Below are 14,279 nucleotides of genomic sequence, written 5' to 3'. Positions count from 1 at the left end.
ACACGATGTTCTTCTTCCTGGAGTAAGTAGAAAATACCACTAGTATCCCCCTAGTAGAATCGAAAAGCAGCAGTAGAAGGAAGGGGACGAAAAGGATAGGCCATGCAGCCCTTGGGAACTGAAAGGGTGGCAAGGCAGCGTCGGCAATCAAACTTACGTACGCCAGCAGCGGCTGCTCTGCTCGCGTCCATCCCGATCGACCCCCCATGTCCTTTTCTCGTGGTGGTGCTCCTCCTCTCCTGCGTAGCTAGCTGTGCGAGCACGTACGTGTCACCCCCCACCTCCCCTTCCCTCCCTCCCTCCTTATTTAGCACGACACCTCCCTCTTCCTCCTCTGCACCCACAGCAACAGCTTCCTCTTCCTCCTCAGACCCACCCTCGCTGGCTAGCCGCATCTGCTGCCAAGCTCCAGCCCCGCGCTGTCTGCTAGCTCGTCGAGTTGAAGGTAAGCCGCAAGCCGCAAGCGCCTACCCCTGAATCTATCTGTTCCCTACTGTGCGTGTGCGAATTTTGCATTTCTTGTGCTACTCGAGGAGGTACAGCTCTGATCTGGAATAGGTGTTGAGATTATGCATGCGCTGCGCTTCATGAGCATTTGCTAGCTCATTGGTTTCATGCCCTGTCAAAGATTTTACTACGACTCATTTCTCTTTGCTCTGTTCATTTGAGTAGTACACACACTGTTTTAAGCGAGGATTCTCTTATCTACCTTACTCCCAAAAGCAGCAGTAACCAGTACACATCTGTAAACTGCTTTCTGGAAATGTTTTGTCATCCTAGGTGACTGTCGGGTAGGATCATAGGTTACCAACTAGATTCTTCCTATGCTATGTCTATGTGGCCTCCATGTATGTAGTACCAGCCATGTACTTTTCATGATTTTTTCGCCTTTCGGCCGCAGGCACATGTGTTTACTTTGGGATGATGCATCTCATGGTCTTCGCCACCTTTTTTTGTTGTTGTAGATATGTCTTTGCCACCTTTTATATACTAGTAAAGTCAAAGTGGGTTGAGTGTTTTGGACCAGGCTGGTCATTTTATATTTTTGATGATCAGGTGTTGTTTAGTGTTCCTGAGATCTTTAGGATCTACAATACTTCTACTGTTCTTCCTTTTATCCTTTTTGGGAAAGATGGTAAAGGCTGCCTCATGGTACAACATGAAACAAGATGTTTTACGTCATCTGAATAACCAAATTCATATCAAGTTCACAGTGTCCAAAGCCTGATTTCATTGAGCGACTGCAGATTGTCCAAGAGCATTTTGAAGGTTGACAGTAACCTTCGGTTGTCGGAAGATGTATCGCGCCAAGAGAGCTGCATTGTCACCAAAGGTGAAGCGCCGTGTCGGCAAGTATGAGCTCGGCCGCACCATCGGGGAAGGGACCTTTGCAAAGGTCAGGTTCGCAAAGAACACTGAAACCATGGAGCCTGTTGCTATCAAAATCCTCGACAAGGAGAAGGTTCAGAAGCTCAGATTGGTTGAACAGGTCATTATCACACAATTCCCTCATATGACTTTGTCTAGTTTCTTCATATTCCTTTTATCTGAACATATCATATCATAGATCAGATCATAAGATGCACGTGGTAAAATTTTAAAGTTCAGTCAACCATATCATATCAACTTTCATGACAGATGCACAGTTGCCATCTGTGGTTTTATCTAGTTAATAAATTTCATTATTGTAACCTACATCTTTATATCAAGGAGCTAACTGGAGAAACCATTTATAGCTTCACTGGATGTTGCCGTGTTAGCATGGTGGCATAGGAAGATGTGACTTCAGTTAATAATGATTATGTATCTACATATTTGCATTACATAGCGGTCTTACCCACATGGTGATCTTCCCATTGAAGTCATATCACAAACTCAGTATGTTTTCCTAGTATCTTGTGCAGTTTCCAATCGATGTCTGAACTTTGTGCAAAATTGAACACGAAATTCAATGCCCTCAGTTCCTGTACTTCAGCATATGTGTCCCCTGTTGCACTTTTGGGTGTCCATGTCTTGAGTTCTATTTAATTGCCTTCACTACTTCGGTGTTCTTCCAAGTTCGAAGTTCTAGCCATACAGTTCCCAAACAGGGACTTCTGTTAGCTAGAAAAGAAAAAAAAAACATTGACAAGACAGAAACATATTGTTTCATACATGTGCTCATATAGTGATATTTCATATCTGTATCCTAATACTATCCTCAACTCAATGCAGATTAGGCGCGAAATTTGTACTATGAAGTTAATAAAGCATCCTAATGTTGTTCGACTGCACGAGGTAAAGTCCAAAAATCAATCGCGATTCAGGATTTGTCGCCATACTTCAATAGATTTGTGTTTATCCATGGCTGCAGTCTTAGTACCTTTTTGCTAATATTTGCTTTTTACCTCAGGTGATGGGAAGTAAAGCAAGAATTTTCATTGTTCTGGAATACATTACTGGAGGGGAACTCTTTGATACCATTGTAAGTGCCAATATGTCATCCATCTTTCTGCAATTGCTGAGGTTGTATTGTCGGTTAGATTTTCATTCATGTTAAATGATCAGCTTTTTAATCTCTTTTATTTGCTGTTATACACAGTATACCAATGGAAGGCTGAAAGAAGAGGAAGCACGCAAATACTTTCAACAGCTGATAAACGCCGTTGACTATTGCCACAGTAGGGGTGTGTATCACAGAGATTTGAAGGTAAAAACTTTTATCTTCCGGGTCATGTGTTCTTCTATGATTAACTATACGCATACAAGTACGGTAAAGTGACAAAATGATGTTAAACTTGCATTCGCAGTTAGAAAATTTGTTGCTTGATGCTGCTGGAAACCTCAAAGTGTCCGACTTCGGTTTAAGTGCTTTAACTGAGCAAGTGAAGGTATTCTTACTACCCCTTTTCGAAAAAATACTCATACTTTGGGTAAATTTCCAACTGGCCACATCATTGCCTTGTGTTGATTCTCACTGTTATTGAAATTCTTCGACTCTACAGGCTGACGGGTTGCTGCACACAACATGCGGAACTCCGAACTATGTTGCTCCTGAGGTAAAAAAAAATTTGGCTTATCATCTTAAGATCATGTGTCCAATCCACTAGAACTATTGTCTAACTTAGATTTCTATGTAGGTGATTGAGGATAGAGGTTATGATGGTGCAGCTGCAGATATCTGGTCTTGCGGGGTAATCCTTTTTATTCTCCTTGCCGGGTTTTTACCTTTCGAGGATGAAAACATCATCGCCCTTTATAAAAAGGTAATACCAATACAGTTCAAAAGATGTAAAAATGCAAAAAACATCATAGAGGCTTCTTTTCTCAGGGAATATCTTAGATGATATTGTTACTGATTATTTCCTTTTTACTCTCTTCTGGAATAACAGATCTCAGAAGCTCAATTCACATGCCCCTCTTGGTTTTCTACTGGAGCTAAGAAGTTGATTACCAGAATTTTGGACCCTAATCCTGCAACTGTAAGTGGCATACAACTTTTGAATATGGTTGTTGAAATCACTCAAAATAATCCTTTCAATAGAGTCAGACTTGTGAGCAGTACTATTAAAGAAACACCAGTAGTCCTTGATTTGAATCTCAGTACTGGAAAAAAGTTATAGAATCCCAACTCATCCGTCCTGTTTTTGTTGTTGAATGTTGAACAGCGTATCACCATTCCTCAGATACTGGAGGATCCTTGGTTCAAAAAGGGATTCAAGCCACCTGTTTTTGACGACAAGTATGAAACTAGCTTCGAAGATGTCTATGCTGCATTTGGAGACTCAGAGGTGAGGTAGTTGACCTATATAGTTAAAATACTTACATTTGTGGTTGGAATAAGTTGATTAACTATATGCATGTCTTAATAATTTACCAGGACCAGCATGTGAAAGAGGAGACTGAACATAAGCCAACCTCAATGAATGCATTTGAACTGATTTCACTGAATCAGGGATTGAATCTGGACAATTTGTTCGAGGCAAAGGAGGTCAGAACTGAAAATTCTGAAATATTTCTGCTGCAGATATCCATTATATGTCCTATTATGTGTGGTTTCCCATAGTCTATTGCCTGTTTGTTGCCTATGATTTTCTTTAGAAACTACATATCATTGCAATGTACTTATCTGTATGAATTATGTCGCAGGAGCATAAAAGAGAGACACGATTCACGTCGCAATGCCCTCCAAAAGAAATCATCAGCAAGATTGCGGAAGCTGCAAGGCCACTTGGATTTGACATTCAGAAGAAAAACTACAAGGTATTCATATTATTATTGTCTATATGTGCACACATCTTCTGTTACAACTAAATTTTTGTATACATGTTAGCACATATTCGGAGTTGGCAGGAAATTGAACTAGTTTTGATTTTGTTATTTCCAGATGCGGATGGAGAACCCGAAAGCAGGTAGAAAAGGCAATCTCAATGTTGCAACCGAGGTAAGTGAAAACACCACGCAAACAAACAAACTACTTTGAACACTAAAGAAGGATTACCCATTCATATATGTTTTTATGTGGCAACCTTCAGGTGTTTCAAGTAGCTCCATCCCTACATGTGGTTGAGCTGAAAAAGGCGAAGGGGGATACTCTGGAATTTCAAATGGTACCACCATAGCATCCCCCCTTTGCCATTCAAATTCTCTGCGAATTTAACTACTGTCAAAGCATTGCTTTCACAAGCAAGTAACAAGAGTTTATTTTACTGTGAAACAGTTCTACAGATCTCTCTCGACCCAGCTCAAGGATGTAGTTTGGAAGTGCGGCGGCGAGGTAGAAGATAACAGCACCGCGGCATGAAGCGCAATTTTCCATGTACATAGTCCCTAGTTCATATGTGGGATGGATGGCGGGTGTTGGCTGCGGAATGGGTTGTGCAGACCGAGTTCTTTCGTTGGTTTGTTGATGATGATGATGAATAGGCTCCGATGAAACAGCGGGCGCGCAGCCAGCTGTGGAAGAGCCTATCTATGGCTTCGTTAGTTTGCTTATTACATATTCATGGTCCAGAGGGAGATTAAAGCCAGAGGCGAAAGGCCGTATTGTTGCAAGATTGTATTGGTAGGAGGTTATATTGAACAGCGCAATGTGTTGAACTTTGTTCTCTACTCTACTTAGCATTGTACTGTACTAGTAGTAGCTATAGCCGGGGAGATGTCTCTGTAGAGTATGAGATTCTGAATAAATAAATAAACCTCTGATCCTTGTCGGCGATGCTGCGTGTGTGAAGGAAGGAAGGAAGCTCATGGAATCGTAACTGACCAGTGAGAATGAAACCGATGTGAGTGTGGATGCTCTCCAAATTGCCAACAGAAAAATGTAGTCGGACCAGCGACGAACTCTCGCATGTGCGGGCAAAGATGAAAGCCTGGCAAGTTGTGAGCCGAGGCGCCGATTCTGCCATGTCTCCCTCTGCTTCCGCCCACGGCAGCGCCCATGCCCCGCCGGTTGGCCAGATTTTTCTCAGCTTTGGTTCGCTCTCTCGCGCCGCGGCGCCGATGTTCTCAGGACCCGGTTACCGCCGCGGTGGCCTTGACCGGAGGGGATTCCTATACGGCGCGCAGGTCGCCCGCGAGCGACGCGCACCGCCCTCGCGCGCTGGGCGTTCGTATGGGCCGGCCCATTTTCCTTTCGTTTTTTGTCTTTTTCTTTTTTCCGTTTATTATTTTTCTTTTATGTTTTCCTTTTATTTTCACTTTTTTCTTTTTAAAATTTTCATTTTTTAAAGAATTTTATTTTTAAATTCACCAATATTTTTTTCCTTATCAAATTCAAAAAATGTTCATCAAATTCGAAATTTGTTCATCGATTACAAGTAATGTTCATTGAACTCAAAATTTGTTCATTCATTTTTCAAAATAAATGTTTTTGAATACAATTTTTTTTCATTAAGTTCAAAAAATATTCATCGAATTCATTTTTTTCATCAAATACAAAAAAATGTTCATAACTTTTTTCATCAAAATATGAAAATGTCTTCAAAACTATTTTATTTCTGTTTCCAATGGCATTTTCCTTAGTATAAGACAGAATACCAAATTTGTTTATTCTTTCAAACTCATCATCAACAAAAAGAGAAGTCAGCAAAAAAAAATCTTGGGGGAAAATGAAACATATGTGATTGAAACGTACGAACCCCCGCTAAAAAAAAGTACGAACCCGAGTCACGAGCGGACAAGCGGGGAAAAAAGTAGCGAACGAGCGGGACTTGGGCTAGACCAACTAACGGTGCCAGACTCCCAAACCTTGTGCGTTTCCACGTTTCCAGGCCGTAGGTCACGTAATAGGATGTCCGTTGACCGGACGTGCCAAACGGCTTTGACTGCCAGCGCCCATATCTGGGTGGGCTTAATTCGGGCTGGCAAAGCCTACGCGAAATGTTCATCTTATTGGACTTGGGCCAGTTTGTACCATCCTATATCCATTATGAGAAAATACTGACAACTAATTGATGACGTGACTATCCTCAAAAAAAAATTGATGACGTGACCGCATTATCTCATAAAGTTGGGTCTACCCAACATCATTATCTTTACCTACTAATAAAGCAGTTACTGCTTCTGGTCGTACGTCATTGGCATTTTTGCATAAAAGCCCCCGCGATTTTGGGTATTCAACCCGCAATGCAATAATAAGTCAACTCCAACCGATATTGACGAGAGAAAAAACGAAATAACCCACCCACCCGCCGATGCATCAGTCCTTCCCCACATCAGTAGTCTTTAAATTGACTATTAGTCCCACCTCGTAGCTTTGTATCGAATCCTACAAATTTATATATGTTCGAAAGTAGACAATCAACAAGCCGAATAACAAAGCAGAGATGGCTGATCAAGAGAATAAGAGAGAGATCAGATAAAACGAGCCTCTCTCAAGGCCAATGCATCACCGGCGCGGACTTGCCTCAGGGAAGCGGAACAGAGCCGTGGGCGCTAGATGGAGAAGTGGAGGAGTGGCGCTGGGTGGTGGTGGGGAGCCCCTCTCTCTCCGGTGGATGGCTGGGGTGACGGGGGCAGCGGGACCGGTGCGCAGTGGCGCAGAGAGGGTCTCTATCGAGCTGGACTTGGCGCTGGACGTCGCGGGTGATCCTCGTGTTCGTCGTCTCCATGCCCAGACGAAGCAGGCAGCGATGAGCCGACGACGGCTCCCGACACGGTCGGAGAAGGTGGGGCGGCGCGGATCTGGCGCTGAACAGCGGCGGGAGCTTGAGCGTCGGGGTCAGAGATCCATGGCGCGGGTGTGATTCTCCCTGTACAGAAAAGATACGGGGGTGAGAGGTGAGGGAGAGATCCAGAGGGAGGGAGTTAGGGAAGGGAATGGAGAGGGGGAAGGTTAGCGGAGCAGCGGGCCGGAGTTGCAGGGGGTAGCCGGCCATGGCGCCGGTCGCCGGACTGGACGGGGGAGGCGAGGAGGGGCTGCAGGCGCCGGGGGTCGAGGGGAGTTCCTTGCTCGGGCGCGGTTGGTGCGGGAGGCGGCGTACGGGCGGCGGCGTTGTTGCAGCGCGGCTGGGCTGTGTATGGGCTCCTGGCATGGAGAAGTGGCGCTAGGTGTGATGGATGTGGAGAAGATAAGAATTGAGTGGTGGAAAAGGAATTGTTTGTGGGATTGAGTGCTGGTTGCTATTGCTTTTTTTAAACGATGCGATGTTTTTCTTCTGCTTTTCTGCGTAGAGCTAGGTGTCGGTCTCTGCTTTTTCTGCGTAGAGCTAGGTGTCGATCTCTGCTAGCATAGTACAATTTACTTGGCTGCTGTTTAAGCCTGCAATATCTTAATATTAATTATGAATACATTAGTAGTTACAGTACTTAAAAGATGTGTGACTGAAATATTGGAAAAATTTGTTTAAAAAAATATTGAAAATAAATACTATTTCTTAGGGGAAAAGATATTTCGGGCTCACCTATGGACTACCTGATCATCAATATATTCCTCGAGTCTTGATGTTCCTGATGCCGTTGATGAGATAGAGATGAGGGACGGACAAAGAGTTGAGAGGGTACGACAACGGTGCATCCTGCTTGAACTGAGTCTGGAGGAGGGGTTGTGTCCTATTTCGACTCTCACGCTGGCGAGAGAGAGAGAGAGAGAGAGAGAGAGAGATGTGGTCATGGCTATGCTGATCATGTCCTTAGTCCTTCCGTGCACCACCTCTATGCATGTGGCTACTCCCCTCCGTCATATCATATATCCTGATCCTGTTCGAGCCCTGATGTTGGTGTCAAGGGAAGCAACCGTGTTGGCGCAGTCGGCGTGCTCCTACTGTTGGTGGTCGTCAGTGGCGGAGCTAGACCAGGAAGACTGGGGGGGCAAAGAGAAAAAACAATTTCTAGGGGGGGAGCAAAATCTCTATTTTTTCCAATCCATAAATCTCTATAAAGAATTTCTTCACTATTTTGCCCAGTCTGGGGGGCGACGGCACCTGCAAGGATGCATGTAGCTCCGCCAGTGGTGATCGTGTATCAACAAAAGAGCATCAAGCATTGTAAACTCTTTACTATCTAATGATCATCTTATCTTTGAAGTGGTCAACTAAAAATATGAATTCATGATAAGACGGGGAAGAATCTAACAGATTAAGAGATAGAGCTCGATATTTCACCATGATAGATAAACTCTAAAATATCAAGCAAACCCTAAAATTTATTTCGTATCCGTTGCAACGCACATGCTTTTTTTACTAAAATGTCAACTTTTATTAAAAATAAGGAAATTCCCACGTTTAACCATATTATCAACATTTATTAAAAATGGATATAAAAATTGATGCACAATGACACATGCAGCAGGTTATGCCCATTTATCCGCCCGGTGCAACGCACGGGCATTTGTACTAGTTACCCTAACATGTCTAAAAAAATCATTATTACCCTAACAACATGTTCTTATTATTGCTAGCATCCTCTTTATATTAACAATGCTCATGGTTAGGAAAACAAAACCAACAACAGTACATGAGCTAGTCCAAAGGCCTTACTAGGGGGTCTTTCTGGTGTTTATTTTTCTACACATACTACTAGGTTTTCTTCCGAATATCACATTCAAGAACCATTACGATTCTAGCTTAGAAATATAAAATTATTTATGAACACGAAAATGGAAAGATAACAATTTTATTATTGCATCTAGGGCATATTTTCACCAACTCAACCATCCAAACTCAGATAGGCTAAGAGGGTATGAATGTATCACGCCAAATAGCATTTTGTCACTCAGCATTGCTCTGGCGGTCTGACTGCAATGAGCAAAAATGTAACTCACCGACCAAAACGACGAGCAAACATTCGAATGTGAGAGCAAGAACCAACGAATGGGTGAGCTCCAAGAAGGGTGGATTGAGGGAGGCAAGGTGATGGCTCCATCTGTCCTTAGCAGGTGGCTGCGATTGGACTTGAGGAGGTCCACCGATCCGCACAGCACACCTAGTACCCGCTCCCGCTGTCCCCGTCGGACCAGACTACCAACGCCAATGGGAGGTTCGCTTCAGTTGGTTGTAGGCATGGCGGCAACAACTTCTTTGTCGTGCCTGAGTGGGGAAGCGACGATTGGGTCCTAGAAGAAAGAGTTGCGATGCAACAGTGTGGTTGTATCGAAAGCATTGAAGTGTCGGTGGGGAAGATTCAAGAAAGAGAGAGGACGAAGGGCGGGTTTGGGGAAGGAAGATGGGAGCTTGATAAGTGCCTCAAGCTGGCAATGGTTAATTGTTACCCACGTCCCCATGGGTAATTAATTACTCTATTAGGGGTCGGGGATGTACCAGTACCCACGGGGGTGTTGGTGGTCAAATATCTCACCCAGCACACAAGATGGGGATAGGGATGGGATACCATTACCCGTACCCATTACCCGCCAAACCCGTGAATGGCTTACGTATGGGCCCTAAAATTGGTAGACCCTAGATAATTTCTGACCATACCCGCCCGAATTTCCACCAATCCCACCCTTTTGGCCTGAAAAGCCCAAAGAAATCGCTAACCTAGCGACAAAATATTTTTTATTATGTTAAAATATTATTTTTTCTAATTAAATGCTACTGGAGGTTGTTGTTAATTGCTTGTATGGGTTTCTCCATGGGGATGAAAAACCTGACGGGGATGGGGATGCGAAACTTTTTATCCCCGTTAGCGGGTATGGGGACGGGGACGGGCATGGAGTGGCTGTCGTGGGGACAGGGATGGGAGTCCAATACCCGCCTAGGTAATCCCCATTGCCAGCCTGACAAGTGCCCTATCCTCCCGCGGATAAATTAGTAAGTTATCCATATAATAAGCATGCCACGTTAGCGCGACATGCAGATCCCGTTGGTCATATTTGCTGTTAGAGCGGTAAACTATCCGATCGGTGCTATGTGTTACAACCCTGCCTCAAACATGTTGATTTTATGTGATTTTAGTCAAAGGTGATTGGTTATATGATAACCTAACTTGAATTGTGATGGTTTTGTGTAATATACTCATTTTACATAGTTGCAAATTGTGGTCCGCATCTAGAAATTCATGGACGCCAGTAGACATCGAACATTCGCTAAGAGGGATGGCATTCACGAACGTTTTTGCTGGCAGTTTCTTTAGAGACGCATGACATTTTCTGGCAAGAAGATTTTTATTTTTGGTAGAAACTGACACAAATTGTCATCTCCTGTATCATCTAAAAATGCCGCCACTCCCAAGGAATGTTGGCCAATTAGTATTTCAGAAATTCATAACTATGTCTTCACAACAGCGACACCGCTGGATGCAAAATTCGCCAAGGCAACACCAATGCACAAGCACAACACGGTTATGCAGTAGCAGACGGCAATGCCCGATGAGATCAAGTCACGTAGAGGAATGTATCTGATGCACTCACACTTGTGATACGTAAATGTATCTGGTGCATCCACACTTGATGCTGATGCACTAATGGCACATCTTCCGATCACATAGAGCAGTCCGAGATAACACGCCTTGGACTAACATCAGGCGGCGGCATCTTCCGCAGTCAGCCGTTAGTCCTGCTGCCAAACTCCACCAAACGGCGCACTGGTTTCAGTTCAACGGAGGTCCACATCACATGCGACCAGGCCATTCAACCAGCAGTTTTCGTTGCCGGTCGCATGTTTCCTGAGGAACATATTACTCCCATCCATCGCCAAGCAATACAACAGCAGCATCTGCCAACTCAAGGAGCCGCTGGCTGAGGATTGGTACGTACAGTACAAAATAGAAGTAGAAGGGAACTTGAATCAAACGGATTCAACTGCAATCAGGGTTCATCACGAAGGGGCCAAGTCTTGCAGATTCACACAGAAAGAAAGATGTTTCAATGACACACGGGAGAGAGACAGGGTAGCAGCAGGGGAGGAGGATTCCATGAATGCTCTTGAGCAACTACGTCTACTAGTACGCTTCTTCTGGTTCGGGGCAAAGACAAGGAAACGAGAGCCGCATTCCTTACTACAAATATGCAATGCACAATTTCCTCCTCCCCGGTAAAAATAATAATACCACCGGACATGAACATGGGCTGGATCACTTGGCCATCATCACCTTGACGAACTCCTCGTAGTTGATCTGGCCGTCCCCGTCGACGTCGGCCTCGCGGATCATCTCGTCAACCTCGTCATCCGTTAGCTTCTCGCCGAGGTTGGTCATGACGTGGCGGAGCTCCGCGGCCGAGATGAAACCGTTCTGGTCCTTGTCGAACACCCGGAAGGCCTCCTTGAGCTCTTCCTCCGAGTCGGTGTCCTTCATCTTGCGAGCCATCAGGTTGAGGAACTCCGGGAAGTCGATGATGCCGTTGCCATCGGCATCGACCTCGTTGATCATGTCCTGGAGCTCTGCCTCGGTTGGGTTCTGCCCCAGCGAGCGCATAACTGTTCCCAGCTCCTTGGTTGTGATGCAACCTGTCCATGTCCAGCACACAAGGGCAATTTCAGGTATGTTTCTGACTGAGTCGGTAATCACATTTTCATATTCAGAGTGAGCTAAACACGCACAAAAGCTAATCAGACACGCACAAAAGCTAATCAGACATGCACAAAAGCTAATCAGACACGCACAAAAGCTAATCAGACATGCACGCATGAAGCAACCACCATATACAATGGATCAAACCTGCAACGTCCCTGTACTAGTACTTACACTATTCACCTCTATGGTCCCAAAACAAAAGTTACTCATCAATTACTGTAGTACAGTCAGAAATGAAACCACTCTGTTACAACAAATGATTCAAGTACTACTACATATGCACTGAAGGCCCAAATTAAAAGTCTGGGCAGGTCCGAAATCAATTACTACCACTTTATCAACTCCATCTGACACCAAACGATTCTCCCTGATGCTGAAATTTGTATTATAAAAAACAAGACCAACCACCAAATGCTCTAGCCAAGACTTGAACCTGGTGGGCTGGCTGCGAACTCCCGCGCCTTGCCAACTAAGCTATGCTCAGTTCTCTGAAATTTGTATTATCATATCACTGGATCTGGGTTTCAGCCCCCTAAGAATTTCCAGCAGATCTGCAGATACGATCCAGAGATGGTAGCAGACCAGCAGACCCGCGTGTTTGGTTCACGACCTGGGCTCTCTGCCTGGGGAAAATAGGTGCCTGACTTGTGCCTGAGAAGCGATCGAGTTTTGCCTGGCCAGGCTGCCTAAGCCAAAAGGCGTTTGGTTCGTTCCTGGGACTGAACGATTATTAAACTACTATGTGTCAGGTCCTCAATTCTTTAACTACCACCGGCCTCTTGTTTTTACTCACCAGGCTCCTCGATTTTTGTGTCCAGGCGTTCGTTCCAGGTCGCCTGGATCAGGCTAATCGTGTGCCTGCATGTTGGCCAGGCTAATCACCCAATGTCATCCGTCCAGGCCAGGCTAACTGAGAAATCGCCAGGGCAGCAACCAAACAAGATACAGGCAGCTTTCAGGCAACCTCCAGGCCAGGCACCTTTTTACCAGTGCCCCTGCCATGGCAAGTTCAACCTATAAGCTTCGATTCAGCCGTTCTACATAAGTCAGGCCTAAGCGTCTGACATTGGGCGGCCCTGACTTCGCCGCATCTGGATCCGAGACGAGGTCAAATCTGACATGACCCAATCACATTGATTTGACGACATAATTTCCACAGCAGTTACTACGCGAGATAGTGACCCGCAGCCGTGCACTATACGGCAGTACATACTACAGAAGAAGCACAGGGATTTCCTCCCGGCAGGGCGGTGGCATGGAGTGAGTGAAACAATATGTGCATCCTTAATCTGGCATTCCGGCTACTGGACGCCTGGCCGTAAATTTTCAGCCTCTAGTCATCTAGTGTATCACATAAGATGTCACAATTCTATGCTAGATCAAAGACAGAGAGTAGACATCCATCGATGATGAATTGATGTTCGTGTTTCTTCGTCTATCCAGACCGAGACGGATCACAACAATCACAGCGTTGGAAGAAGAAGAAGAAAAACAGGGAGGGACAGAAATCACTTACCGTCGCCGTCCTTGTCGAATAGGCTGAAGGCTTCCTTGAACTCGGCGATCTGGTCGTCGGTGAGTTGGTCCGCCATGCTACCTTCTCAGGCTCTTCCTTCTCGGCTTCTCGCGGCGAGCGCTGGAGATGGAGGTGGAGGAGAGAGGGGGGCGGGGGGTCTCTTGTTTGACCGTAGGGGGGGGGGAGAGGAGGAAGGAGGGGGCCGGGAGCGATTTGTGGCCTCGCGTCGGGGAATTTTGCCGGGCTTTATGCGCGCCCGCACCCCGTCCGGTCCGTTCCGCCGTCCACGACCCCCGTTAACGTCGCGGACCGAATTACCCCCAACTGCCCCACTCGCCTTCTCAAAACAAGGCATCTAACTTTTCTTTTTTGAGGATCAACGTTGCTGCTTCTTATTTAACCAGCTAGAACAATGCACGTGCGATGCAACGTGATATAAATATTCTATTATGTTAGTTTGAGATTTACCTGCTCATAATATGCGATTATGTAAATAAATTTCATTAAATTCTGTCCGTGATTTACCTTATATTTTGATAAGAAGTGATTTACTTGCCCATAGTATGCGATTGTGTAAATAAATGTTCATCAAATTATCCCCGTGATTTACCTTATATTTTGATCAGAAGTTTGGTAAGTAAATTAAAATAGAATTCATCCAGAAGGTAAGTAAATTATGGTGATTAATATACAGGAGTGTTGGACGAAGGGGCGGTGGGAAGAAAGGTGAAACGGGAACCTTACATTCTTTTTAAGTAGTAGAGATTTACCTGCTCATAATATGCGATTGTGTAAATAAATATTCATTAAATTCTTCCCATGATTTGCCTTA

At 44.8% G+C, this 14,279-nt stretch overlaps 2 protein-coding genes across 2 annotated transcripts; one reads left to right on the top strand and one right to left on the bottom strand.

Moving 5' to 3' along the window:
* The first annotated feature begins 272 nt into the window (after positions 1-272).
* LOC125551855 (CBL-interacting protein kinase 31) lies at positions 273-5,197 on the top strand. The gene is made up of 15 exons (XM_048715226.1): positions 273-445; positions 1,248-1,489; positions 2,215-2,277; positions 2,393-2,464; positions 2,582-2,689; positions 2,790-2,870; positions 2,985-3,038; positions 3,120-3,245; positions 3,372-3,461; positions 3,648-3,770; positions 3,860-3,970; positions 4,129-4,242; positions 4,367-4,423; positions 4,515-4,589; positions 4,700-5,197. The coding sequence occupies exons 2-15, from the start codon at positions 1,298-1,300 to the stop codon at positions 4,781-4,783; spliced, it is 1,350 nt and encodes a 449-aa protein (XP_048571183.1). The 5' UTR covers positions 273-445; positions 1,248-1,297; the 3' UTR covers positions 4,784-5,197.
* A 6,033-nt stretch (positions 5,198-11,230) lies between these two features.
* LOC125551856 (calmodulin-1-like) lies at positions 11,231-13,675 on the bottom strand. The gene is made up of 2 exons (XM_048715227.1): positions 13,448-13,675; positions 11,231-11,864 (listed from the first exon to the last, which is right to left on the bottom strand). The coding sequence occupies exons 1-2, from the start codon at positions 13,521-13,523 to the stop codon at positions 11,491-11,493; spliced, it is 450 nt and encodes a 149-aa protein (XP_048571184.1). The 5' UTR covers positions 13,524-13,675; the 3' UTR covers positions 11,231-11,490.
* Positions 13,676-14,279: the final 604 nt, after the last annotated feature.

Source organism: Triticum urartu, chromosome 4 (genome assembly GCF_003073215.2).
Source record: "Triticum urartu cultivar G1812 chromosome 4, Tu2.1, whole genome shotgun sequence".
NCBI classification, from domain to species: Eukaryota; Viridiplantae; Streptophyta; class Magnoliopsida; order Poales; family Poaceae; genus Triticum; species Triticum urartu.
This window is presented reverse-complemented; position numbering and strand designations above follow the sequence as displayed.